Source organism: Octopus sinensis, linkage group LG26 (assembly GCF_006345805.1).
Source record: "Octopus sinensis linkage group LG26, ASM634580v1, whole genome shotgun sequence".
Taxonomy (NCBI): Eukaryota; Metazoa; Mollusca; class Cephalopoda; order Octopoda; family Octopodidae; genus Octopus; species Octopus sinensis.
Window position 1 is genome coordinate 12,504,346 of NC_043022.1, and position 27,500 is coordinate 12,531,845.

A 27,500-nucleotide genomic window follows, 5' to 3' on the forward strand; every position below is an offset into this window, starting at 1 on the left:
GCCGGTACCTCTGGGTATCTAAAAAGAAGTACTTGCTAGACAGGATAGCATAAAGAAAGTCATCATCATCATCATCATCATTTAACATTGTTATCCATGCTGGCAAGCTGGAAATCTGCACCAGGCTCCAGTCATCTATTTTGGTTTTGTTTCTACAGCTGGCTGCCCTTCCTAATGTCAATCACTCTACAGAATGTACTGCATTCTGACACCAGCAAGGGTGCCTTTTACGTGTCACTGGCACTGACCACAACCATGATTTCACTTAGCTTAATGTGTCTTCTCAAACACAGCAAATTGCCAGAAGTCTTGGTCTCTTGTCATTGCCTCTGTGAGACATAAGATAAGGTGGTGAAATATAATATATTTCACCACCTTGTCTTATGTCTCCCTGACTCCACCTCTCCTATAGGTTCCCTCCACAATTAGAGGTTGGCACTTCCTTACATAGCTATAGATAATAAATCACCGAGCAAATATGTATTTTGTTTGATTAAAGTGAAGTTTTGTGGGGATTTCTTGTTAGCAAAATATGTGGTGGGGCTTTGTAAACTATCAATTTATGAAAGGGGGCATTCAGTTATGAAATGTAGAGCATCACTGCTGTAGAAGTTATACGTACATTCATGTTAGCCTCTGGGACCAAGTAATTACCATACTGTTCTATCATACATTGAGTCTGGTTCTTGAAGCGTTCAATCACGACATCATCCCACCATTGTTTCAAGTTACCATCTTTGTCATATTGTCTTCCTGAAGAGAAGAAGAGAAAACTGAAAACAAGAAAGTAACCCTTTTGACATCAATCCACAAGGAACCATTTCCCCGTTCTTTTATGATACAAACTTTCTATTTTAAAGTGAGCTGAATTAAGACATTGTCATCACCATCATTATCATTTCCACCATCATCATTCTCATCCTAATGATGCTATTGATAAAATTATTTAATTAAATTCATTATTATTTTCAGAATTAAGTGAAACAAAGATCTAAATTAAAATCTCCCATCAAAATTTTATGTTAGTTTATGTTACTTTTACTCTTTTACTTGTTTCAGTCATGTGACTGTGGCCATGCTGTAGCACTGCCTTTAGTCAAGCAAATCAACCCCAGGACTTATTCTTTGTAAGCCTAGTACTTTTTCTATCGGTCACTTTTGCCAAACTGCTATTGAATCCATCATCCATCACACCACACTCTATTTATGGACTGCCCTCTATTTAGAGATATCTTGAGTAAGATTAGCTGGTTACCTTTGTCATCAAAACCATGGGTTATTTCATGACCAATTACCATTCCAATTCCACCATAGTTCATAAATCTGAAAATTAGAAAGATATCACCATAGATTTATGAAGATATCACAATAGGTTTACCAAGATATCACCATAAATTTTTTTTTTAAATCTCACTATAGATTTTTAAAGATGTTATCAGATTTCTAAAGATATCATCATGAATTTTTTAAAACATCACATTAGCATACATACATACATAAACATATAACATTTATTAACAATTTTTATGCATATCTTCCAAGATGTACCTAATTCTTGTCTGAAGAAAAAAAAAAAAATTTACTGTTGATTTAGTTCTCAAACCATCAATATATACTTACTTTGGATAGCCTTTACTGTAAAATGGTGGTTGTAGAATGCCAGCAGGAAATACTGAGAGAAAGGAAAAACAAACCCAACGCAAGAATTAGTCTATTAATGACAAATATATAGTGAAATAGTCTTGTACATACATACATACATAACACATCATCCTTGTATCCCTACAATCGTCTTTTTTATTTCTTTTATTCTTTTACAGGATTCATTCATTGAACTGTGGCCATGCTGAGGCACCAGCTTTTATAAGTATGATGATACTTATTTTAACACCCTTACAAGTAATCAACTATAGAGTGATTTGAACTCAGAATATGGAAGAATAAAACGGATGCTACCGAGTATTTCACAACTTCACCACTTATACCATTCTACCACCATTACTGTCAGGTATATGTATAGTCCACTCTATAATAATAATAATAATAATAATAATAATAATAATAGCCATGTGTTGAGAGGGATTCTTTGGGGTTTGAATAATTCACCTCTGGAAACATGGGTGGTTTGTTCAACATCCTTAAACAACCCTTATTCAGGGACCTTTTGAGCAGGATGGATTACTCGACCAAAAGAAAATTCTAACTGGGCCCCACCTGCAAGGTCATGTGCTGTTTATCTTGATATGAGATCACCATGTCGTGAACATATGGTTGTGATGCATGTGCCTGGTGTACCCTTATCAGACGGGTAGTCATGATGGGTATATTGGGCTTCGTATATTTGTATAATAGTGTCACTTTGATGGCATAAGCTGCTCTCTCACTCAATAATAATAATAATAATAATAATAATTGTTTTAAGTTTTGGCACAAGGCCAGTTATTGTAGGGGAAGGGGTTAGTTGATAATATCAGCCCCAGTATTTGACTTGTACTTTACCTTATTGACCCCACAAAAGGATGAAATGCAAAGTTAACCTTTGTGGGATTTGAACTTAGAATGTAAAGCGCTAATAGAAATGCTGCTAGTAATTCTGTCAGCTTGCCACTCTACCAATAGTATATTTCTTTACTACCCACAAGGGGCTAAACATAGAGGGGACAAACAAGGACAGACAAACGGAATAAGTTGATTACATCAACACCAGTGCGAAACTGGTACTTAATTTATCGACCCCAAAAGGATGAAAGGCAAAGTCGACCTCGGCGGAATTTGAACTCAGAACGTAGTGGCGGACGAAATACAGCTACGCATTTCGCCCGGTGTGCTAACGCTTCTGCCATTTTTCACACAAGGCCCTTAATTTTTAGGAGTGGGGAAGTTGATTACATTGGCCCCAGTGCTCAGTTGGTACTTATTTTATCAACCCTAAAAGAATGAATGGCAAAGTCAGCCTCCACAAAATTTGGACTCAAAATGTAAAGCTGGAAGAAATGCTATTAAGCATTTTATTTTGCCTGGTGTGCTAATGATTCTGCCAGCTCAACACCCTACTAATAATAACATTAATAATAATGATAATTTTTAACAATGATACGAGGCCACAGAAGCTGTGTGTAGTTAACTGAATAGATCCCAGTACATGAGAAATATTTATCACATCAACACCAGAAGGATGAATAACAAAGAGCTAAGGAGAATTTTACTTACATATTTCATTCTTTGTGGAACTATAAAAGGCATTGACAACAGCTGGTGGTGTTAACCATCTGGTAATAAGGAAATAAAATATATTTATTTATAATTGTATATATTTAGAGTAATAATTTGCATAGAGATAAATACACGGTTTATAAAGGTTCGTAAATGCATAAAGACATTGATAATTGCATAAAAAATAGTTTCATAATTGAATAATCATAATTACATAAAAATAGTTTGATAATTTTCTACAGATATTGATAATTGTATAATGTTGTCTCAGATACACTGTGTGTGAATAAAGACAGGATGTTCAAGGTTGGAATACCTTTGCTGGGTCAGAATTGACCCAAGATCTGCTGGATCAGAATTGACCCAAGATAAAACAACAATTAGGAAGGAAACATTAGATAACACAGTCTCAAATACTCTATGTCTGAATAAAAAACAAGATGATCATGGCTAGAACATTTTTGACCAAATGTTTAATATCAATGGGATGACCTTAGGTAAACAACAGCAACAACAATCTGTGTTTCTGCCTTCTGTTGTTGTTCAGTTAGTTTCTCTCCATAAAGACTGATCGTGTTAATGAAGCTTTGATCAGGCTAATGATCAAAGAAGACAGAAAAAACAAACAGAAGAATACCATTGACTTTGCAATCCCATATGAAATCATGAAATATCAGAACCTAGCCAGGAGAAATGAAGAGATGAAAATTGCTCCTGCAGTAACAAAATCTTAAATATTTTTTTGTCTTTGGTCGGTAAGTGTTATTTCCTATTTACTCTTATCTAGAGATCAAAGGAAATAATTACTATTCCCTTCAAACTTTGCTTTTGTAAGCTGGACATCAATGTTTCGAAACTGACCTATTTTCCATTACATTTCAGACAGATTCAGCACTGAGTTGCTGAAGCAGAAATATCATTATAGTAAATATTCTGCTCAGCACCACACAGATTTGCTTGTCAGTTGCTTGTCCTTAACCAGTCGAGCATATCCCTTAGTGGTTGATAATATGTGTAATTCTGATCATGAGCAGGAGCAGTGGGGGAGCATCATAGCCATGTGCTGAGGGGGATTCTTTGGGGTTTGAATAAATGTAACATAAGCAAAGTTTGAAGGAAGTATTAGTAATTTTCGATACTTTTGGGGGTAAGCAAATATGAAATAGCAGTTGCTACCCAAGAACAAAAATCATGTTACACAGTGTAATTGGTGCCCTCAGCACAATGCCCAAATGCTACCTAAGAGGCTGAAGGATATTGTAATTGAAACACCCTGTATTCTAGAAGAATCCTACAAAAGATTTTTAAGATTTGAAGAGACTTGCAGTCATAAAACCCCAGGATAAAATCTGTGATGACTAAATTAATATTTAATAGGTACAAATCAGTTACATGTGTGTTTGCGTGTACCCTTGTCTTGATATCACATGATCAATGTAAACAAACATCACCATCATACTACAAGTGATGTTCATTTGCAGTCTGTCATGGAAAACATATCTGGCCATGAGAAATATTAGCTTGCTTGGAAACAGGTGAGGGTTGGTGACAGGAAGGGTATCCAGCCAAAGAAAATCTGCCTCAACAAATTCCATCTGACCTATGAAAGCATAGTAAATTGAACATTAAAAGATGATGATGTAATAGCTTTTATAGTAGAAGTAATAATAATAATATTGGTATAGTTACTAAGCCATAGAGATATTAAGTTACCAGAGAATCACTCACTCTTCATTGTCCACTGGTTGTCCAAGTTGTTTTAAGTTAATCATAGCATTCCATCTGATAGTGGTCAGTACATTTTCAAAATAAAAATCTGCTTGGTAGTCGACCTGTGGTGATAAGACAGAATTTTAAACATTTATAAGAAAAAAAAGTACATCAAAAAGAAATAAAATAAGAAATTGCATGAGTGGTAGCTTTTATGCCTGACTTGATCACAGCCAGAATCTAAGAACAGTATCTACAATGTAAAGAGGTAACTGCAATGTAATAGTGTTGAATTATAGGCAAGATGTGAAAAGTTCTTTTCTGGCAAAAAAAATATTGGATCCTACAACCACGAGTCCGCTGCCTAACCACTGGGCCATTGCACCTCCACCTTTATATTGTAAATATATGCTGTAAAGATAATGTGTGTGTGTGTGTGCATAAATGCATGCTGTAAAGATGAAGTGCTTATTGATACAGACTGAAAATATACACTTCTTCCTCTCATTAGCCACTGGTTTGAAATTTAGGCTAATTAACCATAAATTAAATGAAACAAATGAAAACATGCCGTTACTTACGTGATAGTACATATTCGTTAAGACTGTGTCATTAAGTATGTAAGGTGGGTATCCAATTCTTTCAACAATGGCATTTGCCTGAAATTAATGAGCATAATAACGAACTGTAGCAACAGCACAAAGTAAAAAATGATGGGTGGTGGAGAGCTGTTGACTTTAATCACTCCCAGCACTTTATTCAAGCTAATGAAGGAGCCTTTATGTTGTCTTTCATCATGCAAAAAATAGTAGCTAAATAACCTCAGATCACACCCTGATATCTTAAATAATGAAAGGACACATTAAATAATGTGGTCCTCAATGCTCTTAAAATAGCAGGACAATCATGTATAAATAAATATACTGAAATATCAATCAACATATGGTTCATTGGTCTCATCTATTAGGATTGTCCTGGGGCTAAACAGTAACTACAGATACCACATTAGATGGCATATAAGACACACTTTTTTTCTCAAAAAATAATTACTCTGAATCCTTTATGTGAATTCAGGTCTCCCATAGGCTAATTTTGTCTCCGATGCTCACTTCTAGAAGCTAACTTCTCTTCTATCTAACCTGACTCCATAACAATAATATTTACTTAAACATAAGTTCCAGTGCAGGAACCATTTAAAAAGCACCCAGTCCACACTGTAAAGTGGTTGGCATCCAGCTGTAAAAATCATGTCAAAACTGACCTTGCCTATGCTGGTGCCACATACAAAGCACTCAGCCCACTCTGCAGAGTGATTGGTGTTAGAAAGGGCATCCAGCGGTAAAAACCATGCCAAAACAGACACAGAAGCATGGTACAGGCCCCTGCTTGGTCAACTCCTGTTAAACCATCCAACCTATGCCAGGATGGGTTAAACGATGATGATGAAGATGATAAGCTAAGGCACTGTTTTAAGGTTTTGTAATGAACTGTTAGATTGCTTTAAATATTCCATGTTTTAATGCTCTGAAAACTTTTCTCCTCCAATATGCACTGCTTAAACTTGGGTACAGCAAATGTACCCATGTGTCTTTTATGCTATTAGATGCAGTTCTTTTGTCTATTGGCCCCAGAAGAACAAAGGCAAAAGCAATCTTGACAAAATTTGAAATCAGTACATAGAGAGCTGTAACTAAATAGCACAAGACATTTTGTCTGATGCTCTATCAATTCTGGCAAGCCATTGCCTCATTATATAATCTAAATAGAAATACTTCAGTAATTTCAACATCACTCTGGAGCAGAAGGGTTGCACCAATAATAAATCAATGTTGATTGTAACAACTGGACAGACCAGCCCCATACCCCATCATCCCACCAGTTATATCCAAACACACAAAATAGTCACAGGCTGGACAAAACCAACTAACTAGGGAACTCCTAATCACACTTTACTATTTTAAAGCAGGACACACTGGACAGTGTAGAAAATATGCAGAAAATAAATGGGTGGTCATGGCTGGAACAGCTTTGAATATAAGTTTGCTCCGTCAGTCAACATAAGTGTCAATATACTGCTGTAACAACCAATCATACTATTCTAGAGAAATAGGAAGTAATGGATATATTGCTCTGAGTGTACTTAGCCTGGAGAAAAAAAATGGGACTATCTCAACTGGGACATCTTTGATCATTGGACTGCTGGTACCAGTGATATCCAGGGGCCTAAACAGCAAGAAGTAAGTTTTACTGACCTTCTCTTGTGCCACTTCTATCGTACTGCTGTCCATCCATTCTACCTCATGTAGAAGTTCATTAAAAGCTTCTCGGATGTTGTGGATCATTTCTTTGGCCTACCAAAATATTTAGAAATTCAAATCAGAATTTAAAAAAGGCTGCTTTTGACTGTTTGGTTAAAACATACAGATAGGTTCTGGTTCTGATAGCAAACAAGAAAGTAAATTATTTATCCATTATATGCAACAGAAGCTGTATTAAATTAAAATAGCCATATGTGCATCATACTTAACGGAAATACACTATGAAAAGACAAATTTATTGTGATATTCATTCAGTGATAATATCTCTTTTGGATGTACTGTGTTTAAAAACACAACTATATCAGTAGGAGACAAAAATTGTCCAGCAGCAGTGATGAGAATGCTAAGTGTGTATTTCTACATCTTTGGGCTTTGTTAGTAGCATGCACTCAATGTCAGCAGCATGCTAAGACAAAATTCATTATCACTGATATAGAAAAACAGTGATTGAAAAATCACTGATGTTGCAATTAGCTAGTCATCTGAATAAAAATCATTATGTGCAATAGACACAGTATCAGATGAAAATAGCCATCTGTGTATCATACTTAATGCATTATATATATATATGTGTGTGTGTATGTGTTAGTGTTTTGTGTGTAACAGTGTATGGACATCATGTGATAGTTGAAAATGTGCATCATACATGTGAGGTTGTTCATTTCCAGTCTTATGTGAAAAATATCTGTAGTTGTGGGAAAATATTACCTTGTTCAGAAATAGGTAAGGGTCGGTGACAGAAAGGGCATCTAGCCATAAAAAATCTGCCTCAACAAATTCCATCTGACCCAAGAAAACATGGAAAAATAGATGGTAAAATGATAATGATTGACTAAAATTGCTTTACTCACACTTTTCTTAGCTTCTTCGTCAAAGTAATTTGCGATAAAAAGCCGTCCAATAGCATTTCCCAGGTTGTCTGCCACAAATGTTGCACATTCCCGCCATCTTGGTGTCTCACTTTGCTGACCAAAGATTCTCTGTTTTAGATAAACCACAAAAGAAAATAGGAATAGGATAATCCATTAAAATAATCCTTTGAAAAATTGACAGAAATGGGAGCTATTTAACCCCAGCCCATGCTCAGTACTTTTAGTTCTTTCTAAAGTAATGAGATATTTATGGTTTTTAAACAGTGCACGACAAGAATATCAATATTTGCATAGAACTCATACATAGACAAGACAAGACACTCATGCATACAACACACACATAAACATGCAACACACATGTACATATAATATACATATATACATACACATGGAGGAGCAATAGCCCAGTGGTCAGGGCAGTGGACTCGCAGTCGTAGGATCGCGGTTTCGATTCCCAGACCGGGCGTTGTGTGTGTTTATTGAGCGAAAACACCTAAAAGCTCCATGAGGCTCCGGCAGGGGGTGGTGATCCCTGTTGTACTCTTTCACCACTCTTTCTCTCTTTCTTCTGTTGGCCTGCCCGCTTAGCCAGCGGGGTCGCGTCATTCGAAGGATAAAACAATGTGAACGCATTGTGACCAGCGATGTGTTGCAACATCTGATGGTCTGGTCGGTCACGTGATCACGTGATATACATGTGATATACATACACATGACACATACAATACACCCATGCACACATGTACAACACATAGAGACATACATACATGTGCATGCACATACACATACACACATGCATCTGTGCACACACATACACACAACCTTAGGTTGCCCTTCCTTTTGTGACAAACTTATTAAAAATCAAATTCACACCAAACCAGGAAATTTTTTAATAGATATTTGTAAAGAGTGATTTAGTAATAAAGGGATCATAATCCATCATAATCTCACCAAAGTGAGTAGTTATGCAAAAGTCACAAGTACAGTGCATCCCTTTATTACTAAATCACTCTTTACAAAATATGAAAAAGAACCCTTAATAAATGTACATAAGTTAAAATGCAGCCCAAGTTTACCTCGTGGTAATCCTTCTTCATGTCCCTGTATTTTTTGGGTAAATTGTTAACCCGATTCATAATAATCCTCCATACCAGATAGTTAGCCAGAGTCCTGCAGAAACAGAAATACAAATTGATAAAAAAATGAACATGTCTTTCAGGAAACAAGTTCTGGTTCTATTTATCAATTATATAAATAAAAGTCAATGGTGAGTGGAAATATGTTTATGGCAGTAGAAATATATTTAATGCAGTGGTAATATATTTAACCCTTTAGTGTTCAGATTATTCTATCAAACATAACGCTTATTGATTCACATTGTTTTGAATTAATCATGCATTATCTCATATCTTCAAGATCTTGATAGTGTAATTACTTAATATAGAATAACATTGTAGGGTAGGTGTGAGGGCCTGGATCTGGTCAGTTTGAATGTAAGGCAGATTAAATATTTTGGCCAGATATGGCCGGTTTAAATACTAAAGGGTTAAGGTAGAGGCTTATTGTAGAAGACCCTTGCCCAAGGTGATGTACAGTGAGACTGAACCTGAGACCACATGGTTGGAAAATTAACTTCTTAACACCACAACTATGCCTACAGCTATTATAATTGTTTCAAATCTTGGCACAAGGCCAACAATTTAAGGAGAGGAAGATGTGTTGATTACATTCATCCTCAGTGTACCAGCTGGTACTTTATCAACTCTGAGAGGATGAAAGGCAAAGTCAAACTTGGCAGAATTTGAACACAGAATGTAAAAAACTGGAAAAAATGTCTCTAAGAATTTTGTTCAGCATGTTAATGGTCCTGCCTGCTTGCTGTCCAACCTACCCTTATTATAATAATGAGATCTGGGCTGAGAATTATATTCAAATACAAACACTTTGATGTCATCGGTTTTTAGGGAACTAGTCATATGGTAAACACTTTATCCAATCCTTCCACCCATCAACTTTAGCCTGCACGTCTACATTCTGCTGACCTGATAATCAACATTTATCCTATAATCACAGCACTATGGATCATCATCTTTAGCTTATTAATGGCAACACTGGTTTGTTGTTTTTTTCCTTTGAAACAATTTATGTGACTTACTTTTTGGGAGTTACTTTTAAGATTTGAACGAGATTTGTTAGAAAGTCCAAGGCGTAAACAACAACAGGCTGTTCAGTGGTGAGGGTGATGTTGGCTGCACTAAATGTCTCTGTTAGATATTTTAACCAATCAAACTGCAATGAAAAATGCAAGAAGACAAATAGAAAACTATTAAAAAACACAATTATAATTCCAAACATATATCTGTTTCTTTATTACCCACAAGGGGTTAAACATAGAGGGAACAAACAAGGACAGATAAACGGATTAAGTCGATTACATCGATCCCAGTGCGTAACTGGTACTTAATTTATGATGAAAGGCAAAGTCGACCTCGGCGGAATTTGAACTCAGAACGTAACGGCAGACGAAACACTGCTAAGCATTTCGCCTGGCATGCTAATGTTTCTGCCAGCTCGCCACCTTCCAAACATATATCACCCCGCCTCCCACCACCACCACCACCCATCATCATCATCATCATTTTAATGTCTACTCTCCTATGCTTGCGTGCTCACATGGAATTCAATGGAGCAAATTTTCTCTGGATAGGTGCTCTTCCTGTTGCCAACCTTCCCCTGTTTTCCAAGCACCGTAATGCTTCTCTTTAGTTGGGATATGTTTACACAGAAGTTCAAAATGAACAACATTGCTTGTAAGACAGTGATGCTTGTTTCCCAACTATGACACTATGTTAAAACAATGACACACACACAAACACGAATTATCTCCCTTGTACTCATCATCATTTCATCATTTAGCGTCCGCTTTCCATGCTAGCATGGGTTGGACGGTTCAACTAGGGTCTGGGAAGCCAGAAGGCTGCACCAGGCCCAGTCTGATCTGGCAGTGTTTCTACGGCTGGATGCCCTTCCTAACGCCAACCACTCCGTGAGGGTAGTGGGTGCTTTTTACGTGCGACCCACACAGGTCACGGACGGATGGTGCTCTTTACATACCACCGGCACGGGGGCCAAGCGAGGCTATTTATAATAATAATAATGGCATTTTTATATAAGCTTAAAGCTCATGCTGATCACCGTGCAATGACTAAGGAAAATAGTCATTGCATGGTGACTGCCATAAGCTTTAAGCTTATATAAAAATACCACCTGACTGGCATGTAAAAAGCACTATTTGAGTGTGGCCAATGCCAGTTCCACCTGACTTGCACCCATGCTGGTGGCTCATAAACAGCACCATTCAAGCATAGCTGACGCTAGTGCTGCCTAACTGGCACCTGTGCCACTGGCACATAAAAAGTACCCTACTACACTCTCAGAGTGGTTGGTATTAGGAAGGGCATCCAGCTGTAGAAATCTTGCCAAATCATACTGGAGCCTGGTGCAGCCTCCTGACTTGCCAGTTCTCAGTCGATCTGTCCAACCCATGACAGCATGAAAAGCGAACGTTAAACGAAGAAGATGATGATGTGAGTGGATATATCACCCCGCCTCCCACCACCACCACTCACAAATCTTTGGTTAACCTAGGAATATAGTAGAAAGCACTTGCTCTTGGTAACATACAATGGAACTGAACCCAAAACCACACACTGAACATCATAACTGACACCTTTATTAAAGAGTTACAACTCAAAATATATGTGTAAATTTAAAAGCATTTTTCATCTTTTTACCTACCTGTGTGTGTGTTTCTATCTATCTATCTATCTCTCACTCTCTCTATATATGTATGTATATGATGTACATGAAAACATGAACTAATCCCCACAAAGCATATCTCTAAGATTGTCAGGAAGGCCGAGGGTGTCTTGGCATCACTCAGCAGGTCTTTTGTTAGCCGCTCTCCAGCCATCTATTTAAAACTGTATACAGCTATGGTACGACCACCTTGGAATTCGCATCATCAGTTTGGAACCCTATCTTGCACAGAACATTGACCTCCTGGAATCTGTCCAGAGACGTGCAACCAAACGCATACCCTCCATCAGACACCTACCATATTCTGAGCGCCTTGTTTCCCTGGGCATGGATTCACTGAAGCTCCGGCGTTTGGCGACGGACTTGGTAAACCCCCCAAAGTTATCAACCACCTCACCAACAACAACACTGAACACCTTTTTGATCTCCATGTGTCTAACACACGTGGACATGCCTACAAAGTCAGAAAACAATACAGCTCCCATGACTTTCGGAAACATTTTTCACGCTCAGAGTTGCTGAAGCATGGAATAAACTGCCTGCGTCAGTTGTTGACTGCCATGACACTGCATCTTTTAAGGCCCTCATGCTTTCCGAAACCGCCGAAACTACACCTGATTATATATCACTTTAGATGAGTTGTAGTGCACCTGAGCACTGTACACAATTATTATTATTATTATTATTATTATTATTATTATATTCGACAACATTTCACTTACCTCAGGTAATTTATTTGTCAGTTCTTCAATGGTGAATTTCTTGTACATAGTTTCATAGTCTCTTCGGCCTTCACTTGGCTCCGTGATCTGTAATAAGGAAAGAAAATTAGTTAATCACTTGTTAACCCTGAACATATCATCATCATCATCATCATCATCATCATCGTTTAGCATCCGCTTTCCATGCTAGCATGGGTTGGACGGTTCAACAGGGGTCTGGGAAGCCAGAAGGCTGCACCAGGCCCAGTCTGATCTGGCAATGTTTCTACAGCTGGATGCCCTTCCTAACACCAACCACTCCGTGAGTGTAGTGGGTGCTTTTTACGTGCCACCAGCACAGGTGCCAGACGAGGCTGGCAAACGGCCACGATCGGATGGTGCTTTTTACGTACCACTGGCACGGGGGCCAGGTGAGGCTGGCAATGGCCACGATTCGGATGGTTCTCTTACGTGCCACTGGCACTGGTATCACAGCTGCAATTTCCATTGATGTTGATTGATTTCGATTCTCACTTGCCTCAACAGGTCTTCACAAGTAGAGTTTTGTGTCCCAAGAAGGAAAGGTATGCATAGATATATATATGTATCTTGTTTTGGGGATACATATATTGTATGTATATATATATATATATATGTATGCTATGTGTCCCTTGCAGTTTATAAACAACAACAACAATAAGATTAATAAAAACTGGAATTTCTAACATATCAAAATCATCTGTTATAACATCTTCCTTTTTTATGCTTGTATGGTTTGGATGGGGTTTATCTTGGATTGGGACAGATTCTCTACGGATGGATGCCCTTCTTGTTGCCAGCCTCACCTATTTCCAACCAATGTAATATTTTTGTGCGTGTGGCAAATACTCAGGAGCAATAAACACTGAAAATGTGCAGAAAACAGCTTCTGTCACGTCAGTGAGAAAAACTAGAAAGATTTGATAGCTTCTGTTACCTAAGTGACCAAGTCAGTAGTGATATGAAGATAAAGAGACAAAAACATGCATACACTCACACACGCACTTCTTTCTCTCTTTGTGTGTGTGTGTGTGTGTATATATATATATAATATATAATATTAATTAATTTTCCCTGTAAATCTGGATTTATTCCCTAATATTTATTATATATATATATATATATATAATCAGGTGGTGCTATTAAGTTAGACATGGCCTGGACCAATCTTTGGTCGAAACATATCTAAGTTTATCTAAGTTTATATATATATATATAATCAAAATAAGCAACAAGAATGACTCCGGTAATTTGGCACAATCGTTTCGTACTACATCATTTTATTAAATGTTGTAATACTTACAATGATTGTACCAAATTACCGGAGTCATTCTTGTTGCTTATTTTGATTATAATCACCCCACAAATTTTTATGGATAACACCATACAAAATTCTGGTGCATCTAAATTAAGTACCATATTCATTCAAATCTAAATTTTTGCTGAACTTATATATATATATATATATATATATATATATATAAGTTCAGCAAAAATGTGTCTGTGTTTGTCCCCATATATATATATATATATATATACTCTTTTACTCGTTTCAGTCATGCTGGAGCACCGCCTTTAATCGAGCAACTTGACCCCGGGACTTATTCTTTTTTTGTAAGCCCAGTACTTATTCTATCGGTCTCTTTTGCCAAATCGCTAAGTAACGGGGACATAAACACACCAGCATCGGTTGTCAAGCAATGCTAGGGGGACAAACACAGACACACAAACACACACACGCGTATATACATATATACATATATAAGACGGGCTTCTTTCAGTTTCCGTCTACCAAATCCACTCACAAGGCTTTGGTCGGCTCGAGGCTATAGTAGAAGACACTTGCCCAAGGTGCCACGCAGTGGGACTGAACCCGGAACCATGTGGTTGGTAAACAAGCTACTTACCACGCAGCCACTCCTATATATGTGGATATACAAATATTCTATAATTATTAGCATAATTATAATCAGGGGTCAGCTAATTGTTTCGCCACACACTGAATTTAGAAATAGGAGTTAAATGCCTTTTCTACTACCATAAAAGATCTCCCAGACAGTAAACCACTTTTTTACGTAGGCAAAAATTAAAAATAACAAATCTACACGACTCAGATTAGCTACATACGCATTTCGAGATTAAAGTAAACTTATATTTACTTACTTATTTCTCATCTTCAGTGCAGCATTTCATAATATAAATTTGAGAGTGTTAGGATTAAATATGTACACGATCAAGCGTCATCGCATAACCAATATTCAACCACACTTTCAAACATATGTTTATAATTATAGAATATTTGTATAATTCTATCTATAAAGGTTATTTTAACGTACCAAACTACTTGGTAAAATTATTAATTATTAATTAATTAATTGATTAATTAAGTAATTAATTTCCCCATTTATTATTATTGAAATTATATATGGATATATATATGTATATGTATATGTATATATATATATATGTGTGTGTGTGTGTGTGTGTGTGTGTGTACATATATATATATATATATTATATATGGATATATATATGTATATGTATATATATATATATATATATATATATATTATAATAAATAAATTAAACGTATGCATATATATAAACATATATGTACGTACCTACCTCTACATGTACATATACACGCATATATGAGTACAGGACACCAAAAGGACGTCGAACACAATGAAAAACGAAAACATAGACACAAACCAAAGGAACTGGACATTTTTCTAAAAACAACAAAAAAATAGAGTACAGGACAATTAATATAAAGAAAAAAACCCCTTCTTCAGTCGCTATGGTTTCATCTACTCTACGTTTCGAAGGATAAAAGCGAGACGTATCTTCGACAAGAAACTTTCCCTCTTTTCGCAGAGGGGTAAAAAATGGTAACAAAAACAGGACAGTAACGACAGTACAAATTATAAATAGTAAAAGACAGGACAAGGAAAAACAAGATAAGAAGGGCTGTTAACGCCGAACGAAAAAAAGTATTGCGAACGCGGAATTTTTTATGAACGACGAGCGGAGCAAAAAGAATGTCGTACATTACCTTGAGAGGGCCAGGTCAGAGAGACAGCAGCAGAAGTCGCGTCGCGCGTGAACGACGGGAAGGGGGGAGGAGGAGCAAGAGAAAGGGAGAGAAGAAGGGGAATGGCTGCGAGGAAACCATGAATTGAGAGGGGGAGAGAGAGAGTGAAGAATGAGAGAGAGGAAGAGACAAGTTAAGTAGAGGAAAAGGAAATCAAAGAATGAAGGCTGAGAAAGGGATGGGACAGAATGGTTAAGAGTGCGCGTCAAAGTTAATATCAAGAACAAAACTTGATATAAAGAACAATCTTACTTAAGGGGGTGCATGCGTTGTATGTATGTATGTATGTATGTATGTATGTGTGTATATATGTGTACATATATATATATATATATCATCATCATCATCATTGTTTAACATTCACTGTCCAATTTGACTGAGGACTGGCGAACCAGATGGCTGCACCAGGCTGCTCCAATCTGATATATATATATATATATATATATATATATATATATATGGACTTGCTCAAAATTCTCTTCTGTTTCTATCAGAGGCTATGCTAACGTGACAATTAGAGTTGTAAAAGCATCAGATTAAATGCCTTGTGGTATTTGTTCTATTTTCCTATATTTTGAATTCCAATCCCACCAAGGTCAACACTGCCTTTTGCCCTTTCAAGTCAATAAAACAACTACAAATACAGGGCAGAGGATTGGCAGAACAGTAAAAATGTTGAAACGAATTGCTTTTTGTGTTCTGAGTTTAAATCTCACCATGGCCCACTTGGGTGGACTCAATCAACTGCCCAGTGTAACACCACCATCTAGCACTTTGGGTTCCTTTAGAAGTGCCCACTCTATTACAAATACTCAAGCCAGGTCACTGCTTTGAGGATACTTTTCTTTCTCCCCCCCCACCAGTCTTGGAACCCTTGTAAAAGTGTCATGAGCCATGCCTTCCTTCCAGTCTAAAAAAAAGGAGGAAAACTTTGTAACATAATTTGGAATCATGTTGGCAGACATGTAGAAGAGTTGGATAAATTAGTACAAATCACAATAGAAACCAATAAAGGAAAGTGGAAGCACTCCGTCGGTTCCGACGACGAGGGTTCCGGTTGATCCAAATCAACGGAACAGCCTGCTCGTGAAATTAACGTGTAGGTGGCTGAGCACTCCACAGACACGTGTACCCTTAACGTAGTTCTCGGGGATATTCAGCGTGACACAGAGAGTGACAAGGCCGGCCCTTTGAAATACAGGTACAACAGAAACAGGAAGTAAGAGTGAGAGAAAGTTGTAGTGAAAGAGTACAGCAGGGATCACCACCATCCCCTGCCGGAGCCCCGTGGAGCTTTAGGTGTTTTCGCTCAATAAACACTCACAACGCCCGATCTGGGAATCGAAACCGCGATCCTACGACCACGAGTCCGCTGCCCTAACCACTGGGCCATTGCGCCTCCACAATAAAGGAAAGTGTAAATACATTAAATGCATTACATTTGCAATTTGGATTTCAAGTTTAATCGCTTCTTCTATTTGCTTTTCAGCCTCGGAAGAAGTGGCTCCTAATGTAATTGCAACATTCTCAGCAAATTTCTTGTAGGCATTCAATTTGTCTTCATGTTCTTTTGAAGTAAAATAGTCAGCTGAAGGCATTCCAAGGTCACCTTGATCAATCTAAAAAGTAAGAGAAAGAGAAGTATTTCAAAAGATTATAAATACAAAAGAAAAGCTAAAATTCACATCAACAAACTCCGATGGTTTTTAATACAAGAGGAACTATAAGCATGAGATCCTTAAATATTGATGCATAACATAAGATCTTCTAAGCTTCTATAATTTATAATTCACTTTCTCTTTTGTCAGATGTTGAACCAAGGAGAAAGAAAAAATTGGTGGGGATGGTGATAGAAATAGTTCTCATAGTTTCATTTTAAGTACTAACGTCCACAACTGCCACCTCCACATCTTGTTCCATATATATTCAAGGTCTTCCATCATGAAAAAAAAAAATACATAGGTTCCAGCGAGTTTCGAACTCGCGACCTTCTGCGTGTTAAGCAGATGTGATAACCACTACAGCAAATTAATTTGAACTTGAAAATAAGAGTTAATTAGGTGGTACAAATAAAAAGCATTTATACAAAAAATTAATCCTAAGCTTTCTATAGTTTTATGTTACTGACAATGCTGTGTAGATTTGAAAGAAATTGTATCAATATCTGGTCGAAAATAAACTGATTTAATCATTCAGACAAGTTGGGAACACACCTCTAAATTAATAATAATTGGAGCTGTCACAGTAAACATCCTCCATACTTTCAACAGGGCCATTATCAAGAAAGATGAACCAAAATAGGTTTTCAAAAATTTTTAGAATGCCCATTATACACCTGTAAAGATATGTTGAAATGGTTCATTTTCGACCAAATATCAATACTCTTTTACTTTTTTACTCTTTTACTTGTTTCAGTCATTTGACTGCGGCCATGCTGGAGCACCGCCTTTAATCGAGCAAACTCGACCCCGGGACTTATTTTTTGTAAGCCCAGTACTTATTCTATCGGTCCCTTTTGCCGAACCGCTAAGTAACGGGGACATAAACACACCAGCATCGGTTGTCAAGCAATGCCAGGGGGACAAACACACACACGCATATATATATATATATATATATATACACATATACGACGGGCTTCTTTCAGTTTCCGTCTACCAAATCCACTCACAAGGCATTGGTCAGCCCGAGGCTATAGTAGAAGACACTTGCCCAAGGTGCCACGCAGTGGGACTGAACCCAGAACCATGTGGTTGGTAAACAAGCTACCTACCACACAGCCACTACTGGGACAATTTTTTCCAAATCTATACAGCATTGACTTAACCATGAAAATTGTGACTATGGACATTGTTGTCCAGCAAACTCATTAGCATTTTTTGAAGTTTCAAGATCAACGTAAATAAACACCGAGCTGGCAGAAACGTTAGCACGCTGGGCGAAATGCGTAGCCGTATTTCGTCTGCCGTTACGTTCTGGGTTCAAATTCCGCCGAGGTCGACTTTGCCTTTCATCCTTTCGGGGTCGATAAATTAAGTACCAGTTACGCACTGGGGTCGATGTAATCGACTTAATCCGTTTGTCTGTCCTTGTTTGTCCCCTCCGTGTTTACCCCCATGTGGGTAGTAAAGAAATATATTTTATTCAGCTCTGAAGAAATTCAGAGTAATTACCAGTTCACATTTTCAGGTGAAAAAAATGTTATTTTATGCGATGTCACATACGTCACTCTTTTTGCATCCCCTTAAAAAACTCGCTATATATGCACCTTCATGGTATATCTTTTGACCGAAGACAGCACCAATGTTAACAAATGCATTCTTGGCTGTGAACAAATCACTATTCCTTGTTTAATCATTCATTAATATACACTCACACATATTTTGTTGTGTGGTATTATTGTATGATGTATAGAGTGGTTAGGGCAGCGGACTCGCGGTCATAGGATCGCGGTTTCGATTCCCAGACCGGGCGTTGTGAGTGTTTATTGAGTGAAAACACCTAAAGCTCCACGAGGCTCCGGCAGGGGATGGTGGTGATCCCTGCTGTACTCTTTCACCACAACTTTCTCTCACTCTTACTTCCTGTTTATCTTGTACCTGTATTTCAAAGGGCCTTGTCACTCTCTGTGTCACGCTGAATATCCCCGAGAACTACGTTAAGGGTACACGTGTCTGTGGAGTGCTCAGTCACTTACACGTTAATTTCACGAGCAGGCTGTTCCGTTGATTCGGAGTACTTCCCATGATGTATACAACACTTAGATTAGATCGCCTACTGACATATCTTAGATGATTTATTGTGATAAATGTGTCCAAGTTTCAAAGAGTTACAATATTGTGTTGAAGAAATTGCAAATAAAGTATTTGTAGAAATTTGATCCAACATTTTATATTATATTCACCTTTTAATTCCTTAATGTTGCATTTATTTAGTAATTGAAACTGATTGCATTGTGAAGTATGTAGGCAGTGCAAGAATCTCTTTCCTTAAATTCAGATTCCGTAAACAAGACGAGGCAGCTATAGATCTAGTATTAATAAGGGTAATTAGAAAATTTAATATATTGATATTGGAAATTGTTCATTTTTATATACAACGAAAAACCACTTTCATTTAGGTTTGGTATAAAACCACGCCAATTCACCATTTCTGAGACCATGCTTTAGTTCTACTTTTCTGAACTCTTTTGGTCTTGACTCGCTGAGAAAAGAAAGGTCAACACTTAACATGATATTGGTTTATACATTTTAAATGTATTTTTAAAATTAATTAATATTAAGTATTGGCAATCTTTCGTATTAATTACTAATACTAAAAATCATCATCATCATCATCGTTTAACGTCCGTTTTCCATGCTGGCATGAAATATTTATATTTGCTTTCGTTAACGTAATAAGTTTGTAATTTATAGTAAATTCCAAGAGATAAAAGAAAATATTTTCAAGAGTATAAACTGATAAAGTGGAATACATTAGTTGGGTTGGTGTCTTCATCTTGATTATTGCTTTCACTACGTTTCTGTACAACAGCCGAAATATAGTGAAAGCAACAATCAAAATGAGGACACCAGTCTTACTAATGTAAACAGTGTACATAATATAAACCCCTCATCTCAGAAATATAGAATTGTATGATTCAATCGGTACTGAGCCAACATAAGACATTAATGGAGGTTTTGTAAGCCTTAAAAATTCTTTGTTACTGTCTACTGGCATAGTATAATGAAGGAAGACGTTGGTTAATGCACTGTAGTCACTTAAAGGTAACAGGCGAAGACACCAGTCCAACTAATTTAAACAGTGTACTTTATATAAATTCTTAATCTCAGAAATATAGAACTATATTCACTTTTATGGTCTATGGGGTCTGTGATAAAGACAATAATAGATGGGAGGAACCACTAAATTGGGACAAATGTAGATTCACACCTCTCATTAGCCCCCCCCCCCATTATTTGGTAGGTTTAAGTTATTTGATGAATTTTACTATAACAAGTCTCATGTGACGGGTTTGGACATTCGGAATAGCTGTCGTTACCCCTTAGAAAGGGAAAAGGGCAAAGAATTGAGTGATTATTTCCTTCTGCGACATAATTGTTGTCCAAAGAATTAAATTCCTCTTGTTCAAAAGATTTCTTTTACATTTATGCCTCCGAGTTCTGTGTCGTTTTGGGGTTAAGTTTTGCTATTACCCTCTGGCTTCCACTCTATATTGGGACAAAGATAAACTATTGCTGATATAATAACAGTGACTAACTTAATTTCTGTCATTCATTAGATGAGAAACTAATGGCAAAATTTGAACGTATCTTTCTTATCGTCTTTGCTCATAACCCAGAGGCGTTATTAATGAACAAATATGTTTCTGTCATCATTCTTTGCTAGAAAAGCACCCACTGACAAAATTTCAAATCTGTATGTAAAAAATTTACAAAATTACAAGCAGATATTGTGGATACTCCTCTTGAACCTGAATAGTTCAGAATAACGTGAACAAATAAGCATTACATTTGATAGATGAAAAGGAACATTAAAGACGTTTTTAGGTGTTTTTTTATTCTTACACACATACCATGGCCTCGCTCGGTTGGGAGTACACACGTTACTTTGACATCAGCATTCCATAAAATTTGCTTATGGGGAGAAAAATATTGAAAAATATCAATAAATGTGTGAGAAAGAAATGAGGAAGGAAGTTTGAGAATGTGCTAGAAATAACAGCCACATCTCCCTTAAATCACACATTTTCCTCTCAAATTATTGACAATCTTTTTTTAAAACCGAAAATGTTTCTCTCACGGGTTTTAAGTGCGTATTAAAGAAAAAAAAATGGCCAAATTCTTTTCGGACTGGAGTGGTGAGGGGGTGGCGGGAGTGAAACTCCATTTTCCAGAAACTTCTCCCCTCCCAAAAATTTTGCCTACAAATTTCTTTTATAATCGTAATCTAAACCGTTTGAAAGATATTTGTATAAAATTTCATTAAAATATACCTATTTTCCAGAAAGTTACGATTTCTGATGATGAACGATTATTATATAATGTATATAATTAAGTCATCTATTGACCTATTTTCCTTTTGTTAAGATGATATATTGTAATAAATGTGTTCAAGTTTCTAAGAGTTACAACAGTGACGAAGAAATAACAGATAAACTGTTTGTAGAAACTTTTCACGTGATTAATTCATCAACGATAGACTCATTTAGTATTTGAAACTGATAGCATTATAAATAATGTAGGCAGTGCTCGAATATTTTCCCCCACAAAACTCAGATTCATTATGGGGTAGCTTGTGAAACTAGTTTTAACAAGAGTAATTACAAAGTTATACGTATATAAGAAATCAATATTGGAATTTTTCTCTTTATGTGCAATGAAATAAAAAAAAAATTTCAGTCGTTTTGGTTTGGTATAAAACTTCGCCAATTCATTTTCTGAGTTCATATTTGAGGTCGACTTTGCCTTTTATCCTTTCGAGGTCGATAAAGAAAAGTACCAGTTTCGCACTGGGGTCTATGTAATCGACTTAATCCCTTTGTCTGTCTTTGTTTATCCCCTCTATGTTTAGCCCCTTGTGGGCAATACAGAAATACATATTTTAGTTCTACCTTTGTGGATTCTTTTGGCTTTGATACCTTGAAAAAGAAACACGGTTGTTGATATTATATTGATTAAAAAAAAAGATATTGTAATTGGATATAATTTAATAATCATAGGGATGGGAAGCGCACCGACTTAATAACCCTCTTCCCATAGCAGAGAGGCAGGGTTTCAATCTGAGAAGCAACGTGCTGCGACACGTACTCGGCTTCAACCTTGTTGCGTCGGCTCGGTGATTTGATCTTTTAGAATTTTAATATTTCTTTCTTCCTTCTTGTAATAATATGTTGTTAATAAAATGGGATTTGTACCTTCCTTTTGGGGGTACAAAAGGAAGTCTTGCCTGAATGAACCCCAGTCCTTTTTTTAAAAGCCAAGTTCTTTATCGGTCGTTTTTTTTTTTTTGTCGGACAGTTTAATGGCGAAGATGTATAAACACACCAACGCAGGTGAGGGACAAATACAGGCATAAACACACACACATACGACAGGCTTCTATTAGTTTACTGCCGTTATGTTGTGAGTTCAAATTCCGCCGAGGTCGACTTTGCCTTTCATCCTTTCGGGGTCGATAAATTAAGTACCAATTACGCACTGGGGTCGATGCAATCGACTTAATCCCTTTGTCTGTCCTTATTTGTCCTCTCTGTGTTTAGCCCCATGTGGGCAATAAAGAAAAAAGTAAATATATTAGTTTCTGTTTACCAAATCCACTCACAAAGCTTTGGTTGGCCCAAGTAAATAGTAGAAGAACCCGGAACCATGTGGTTGGGAAGCAAACTATTTAATACATATTTAATATGACTTATTCGTTTATTACTTAATTTATGTATGCAATTTCCTCCGTTTAGCGTAATTAGCAAATTCCCGGAGATAAACAGGGCAAAGGTGTAGAATATGCACACCATTCGTTTTCGGGTTAGGGTTATAGTTAGGATTACGCCAAAGACAGGTGCTGTGTGTATTCTTTACCGCAGCCATTTTTTTTTTTTTAATTACTCTAAAGCAAAAGTATGATTTATGAAAATTTTTTTCTCTTTGAAAGTCCTCTCCCCATCCGCCCCGAAAAGATTTCCCCCACAAATTTCTTTAATAATCGTAATCTATGAATCGACTGAAAATCTACTCATGTGGTGCCAAAAAGGGCTGTTTAATTCATTTGAGGCAAAAAAATTTCGAAAAAAATTTAAAATTGGGGGCGGGGAATTTTGAAAACTTTTATTTATTTATTTTTTTCGCATGTTCGAAATCTCCGACATATAAAACGTAGGAATCCGAAGATTCTTTTTTTTTCTTTTTTAAAAATGCAATTTTCAAGGTGAGGTGCGAAATTGCAGTAGCTCCTTAAAAGGTTTTAAAAAAGAAAGAAATTAAATGAAAATTTTCAATTTTTTCTTCTTATAATAATGTTACGAACTGTTAAGTTTAGTCGCTATCCCAGCATGCATCTCTTTATCGTCTGCTTTTTCTACATTACGAGGCGGACATCCTTCAGGTAAGAAGTTCTTAAAGCGGAGAGTGAAAAAAAATTGAGAGAATGAGTGTTTCTTGTTTAAATTATTCATTAATAAAGACTCGCAAATGTTTTATTGTTCAATGTATATATTATTGTGTATTATATATAATCTTAATATTTACTCTAGATTAAGTCGTCCAAATTTGAAACGGCTACAAAATTATTTCTTCGAAGAAAAATCAACAAAGGAATTGTTGAGCCGGCCTTTTATATTGTATTTACTTTCTAGTAAATATGATTGATAGATACGTTCTGTATTTGAATTTGATAGCATTATTAAGTATCTAAGTCAGTGCTTTTCAAACTTTTTGCTGGCGCGGAACCCCAAGGAAACATTCCACTGGCTCGGGGAACCCCTGTGCAACAATTTAATAGTCTTATGCATACATATCTGCACAGGAGAATTAAAAATTGCTGCCGATTTTAGCAGTTTTTTAACTTCTTGCGGAAACCCTGGACTGTACTGGCGGAACCCTGGTTGAAAACCACTGATCTAAGTGGTACATGAATCTTTATCCAAACTCAGATATCCGAACAAGACCTCAGTGTTGGAGAATGTCCTCCCAGGAAATTCCCGATTCGCCGCTAGCAGCAGAGGTGGAACTTGGTCAAGTACTCGTCCCACAGTCGTAGAGTTTATAAGAATAATTTGAATCCTAACCACCGGGTGTGCGTATTCTTTACTTTCGCCAATCTCGGAAATTGTGCAGTTTATTCTTTGCAAGCCCAGTACTTATTCTATCGGTGTCTGGAAAAGACTTCCGACCGTGCCCCCCCCCCCAAAAAAAACACCCTTTAAAATAAATATTTTTTTCGACACAACACCCCACTTTTCGGCTACGGGGAATACGAATCTGCTAAAAGAAAAAAAAAAAAAAGGGGCAAAAATGGACATTTCTAAATTACAAACCCATTTCCTTCATTTTTCACTTTTCTTCAGAATTTTTTTTTTTCTCCAAAATATGCGGAAAAATACGGAGATTGTGATTCTGAAAAAAAATTTCCAAAAATCTTTGTAAAAGTCTTTTTAAAGAATTTTTTTTTCTAAGTTGCTATCCCAGCATGCATCTCTCTCTGTCGTCTGCTTTTTTTACATTACGAGGCGGCATCGTTCAGGTAAGAAGTTCTTAAAGCGGAGAGTGAAAAAAATTGTGAGAATGACTGTTTCTTGTTTAAATTATTCATTAATAAAGACTCGCAAATGTTTTATTGTTCAATGTATATATTATTGTATATTATATATAATCTTAATATTTACTCTAGATTAAGTCGTCCAAATTTGAAACAGCTACAATATGTCGAAGAGAGTGGCTGTGTGGTAAGTAGCTTGTTTACCAACCACATGGTTCCGGGTTCAGTCCCACTGCGTGGCACCTTGGGCAAGTGTCTTCTACTATAGCCTCGGCCTGACCAAAGCCTTGTGAGTGGATTTGGTAGACGGAAACTGAAAAGAAGCCCGTCGTATATATGTATATATGTGTCTGTGTTTGTCCCCCTAGCATTGCTTGACAACCGATGCTGGTGTGTTTACGTCCCCGTTACTTTGCGGTTTGGCAAAAGAGACTGATAGAATAAGTACTGGGCTTACAAAAAGAATAAGTCCCGGGGTCGAGTTGCTCGATTAAAGGCGGTGCTCCAGCATGGCCGCAGTCAAATGACTGAAACAAGTAAAAGAGTAAAGAGTAAACGAATTGTAGAAAGTTGAGCCAACCTTTTATGTTGTATTTACTTTTTAGTAAATATGAATGATAGATTCGTTTTCTATAGCATTATAAAGTTATAAGCAGTTTCTGAGACCATGTTTTAGTCTTGGCTATTATGAATTCTTTTAGCCTTGACACAATGAGAAACATACTGTTGTTAGCATTATATTAATTTTTTTTAATTGTTAATTGATGTTATAATTTATGTGTATTTTTTTATATTAGTTAAGCTATTACTTTTAAATGCTTTCGTTAGCGTAGACTATTTTGTTCAGATTATATTCCAGAAGTTAAGAGAAAGTTTAAAGTGTGTAAATTGATAAAGCATAAAATATATTTCTGGTCGTGTCCATTATAAAGACAATAATTGATGGAAGGAATCCCCATATTTCAGGCTTTGGGTCTAAGCCAGAGGCAATCATTATTTGGTATATTAAATCAATTGATAAATTTTTACTGTTACACCAGACTTGGTTGAGTTTTGGAATAGCTATAATTATCTGACGAAGAAGGAAAAGGGCAACGAATTATTCGCCAGTTTTAGACTTGAGTTTATTTTATAAAATTAAATTAGAAAATTGGACAAAACAGAACACACAAAAAAAAAATTAAAAAGTAAACAAAGCAATTCACCACCTTCGGTTGAAAAGTTGGGGGCGCTGGGAAACTTTTCTATATTGAGACACGCGAGGGTGATGTGCTGGAACAGCCAAGTGCTCTCACGAGCCTCTCGTAACAGAACTTTTAATAAAGAAAATATTTTGTTTCTTCCGTATTTATACCTCTCAATTCTGTGTCTCTTTCCCAGGTAAATACACTCGTTCTGACTTTTCTTTCGTTAGCTTTCTATCTATGTCGGGACGAAGATGAACTACAGGCAGATAACCGTCACTAATTCTAATTTCTAATTAGTAGATGGGGAACTAACTGCAGGGTTTAGTCTTGGGGTTTCTTATCGCATTTTCTCAAGACCAGAGGACAAATGAACAAATTTGTTTGTCTTCTCTCGTGGAATTAGTTAGTGAAAGCCTTGTTGGGCCAATTTATCAAGATCACACATCATCTACTCAAGCTATATTTGTTTTGCAATGTAGTTATAGAAATACTTCGTAGATTTTCTATTCCTCATATTTTTCTCTTTTATTTTAATTTTTATTTTCATTAAGACATTATATGTATTAAAGTTTGGTAGTATTATGTTAAGCGTAACATAAAAAACATTTAACATGCGAACATATTAATATCTTATAACACCGAATCATTGGTTAAATAAGTAATATAAATAAAAACGTTATTTGAAAGAAATTATTGTGCAATATAATTAAAATGAATGGGAAATTTCAAAAAATTTTTTATTAATAATGTTATGAATATGTAAGTTTAGTCGATCCCAGCATTCCTTTGTGTATTGTCTGCTTTTTAAAATTTTTTTTACATCTGTAAGGGGCACTGGCTGACATGCTTCAAGTAAAGTAATTTGTATATCACATGGCACTCCGTCGGTTACGACGAAGAGGGTTCCAGTTGATCCAATCAACGGAACAGCCCGCTCGTGAAATCAACGTGTAAGTGGCTGAGCACTCCACAAACACGTGTACCCTTTGAAATAGAGGTACAGCAAAAACAAGAAGAAAGAGTGAGAGAAAGTTGTGGTGAAAGAGAACAGTAAGGTGTGTGTGTGCATATATATGTATATGTCTGTGTATACATGTATGTATATGTGTGTGTGTGTGTATATATTTATGTGTGTATACGTGTGTGTGTTAGGCCACCCCAATGTTTTAGGGTTCTGCTATCTCAATGTTAATGAAACTTGTGTGCATAGTAGATTATGGTACATTTCGCAAGATGCATTAGTTTTAATATATGGTTGACACACCTTTAGCATCAATCACTGCTTTTATACTATA

The 27,500-nt window shown here is 36.5% G+C and overlaps 1 protein-coding gene across 2 annotated transcripts in view; it reads right to left on the bottom strand.

Annotated features, from left to right (window-relative positions):
* LOC115224811 (neprilysin-4-like) overlaps nt 1-27,500 on the bottom strand; it is a 49,597-nt gene that overhangs the window by 4,983 nt on the left and 17,114 nt on the right. For both annotated transcript variants that reach the window (XR_005003978.1, XM_029795738.2), the window contains exons 6-17: nt 17,206-17,385; nt 12,655-12,741; nt 10,269-10,402; nt 9,190-9,283; nt 8,093-8,221; nt 7,176-7,274; nt 5,505-5,582; nt 4,942-5,045; nt 3,211-3,269; nt 1,621-1,672; nt 1,256-1,323; nt 623-753 (exon numbers count right to left, since the gene is read on the bottom strand). Coding sequence is in view for 1 of the 2 variants with exons in the window: in XM_029795738.2 (XP_029651598.1) it covers nt 623-753; nt 1,256-1,323; nt 1,621-1,672; nt 3,211-3,269; nt 4,942-5,045; nt 5,505-5,582; nt 7,176-7,274; nt 8,093-8,221; nt 9,190-9,283; nt 10,269-10,402; nt 12,655-12,741; nt 17,206-17,385 (1,215 nt within the window). In the remaining variant the exon portion in view is untranslated. The remainder of the gene's footprint in view (nt 1-622; nt 754-1,255; nt 1,324-1,620; nt 1,673-3,210; nt 3,270-4,941; nt 5,046-5,504; nt 5,583-7,175; nt 7,275-8,092; nt 8,222-9,189; nt 9,284-10,268; nt 10,403-12,654; nt 12,742-17,205; nt 17,386-27,500) is intronic.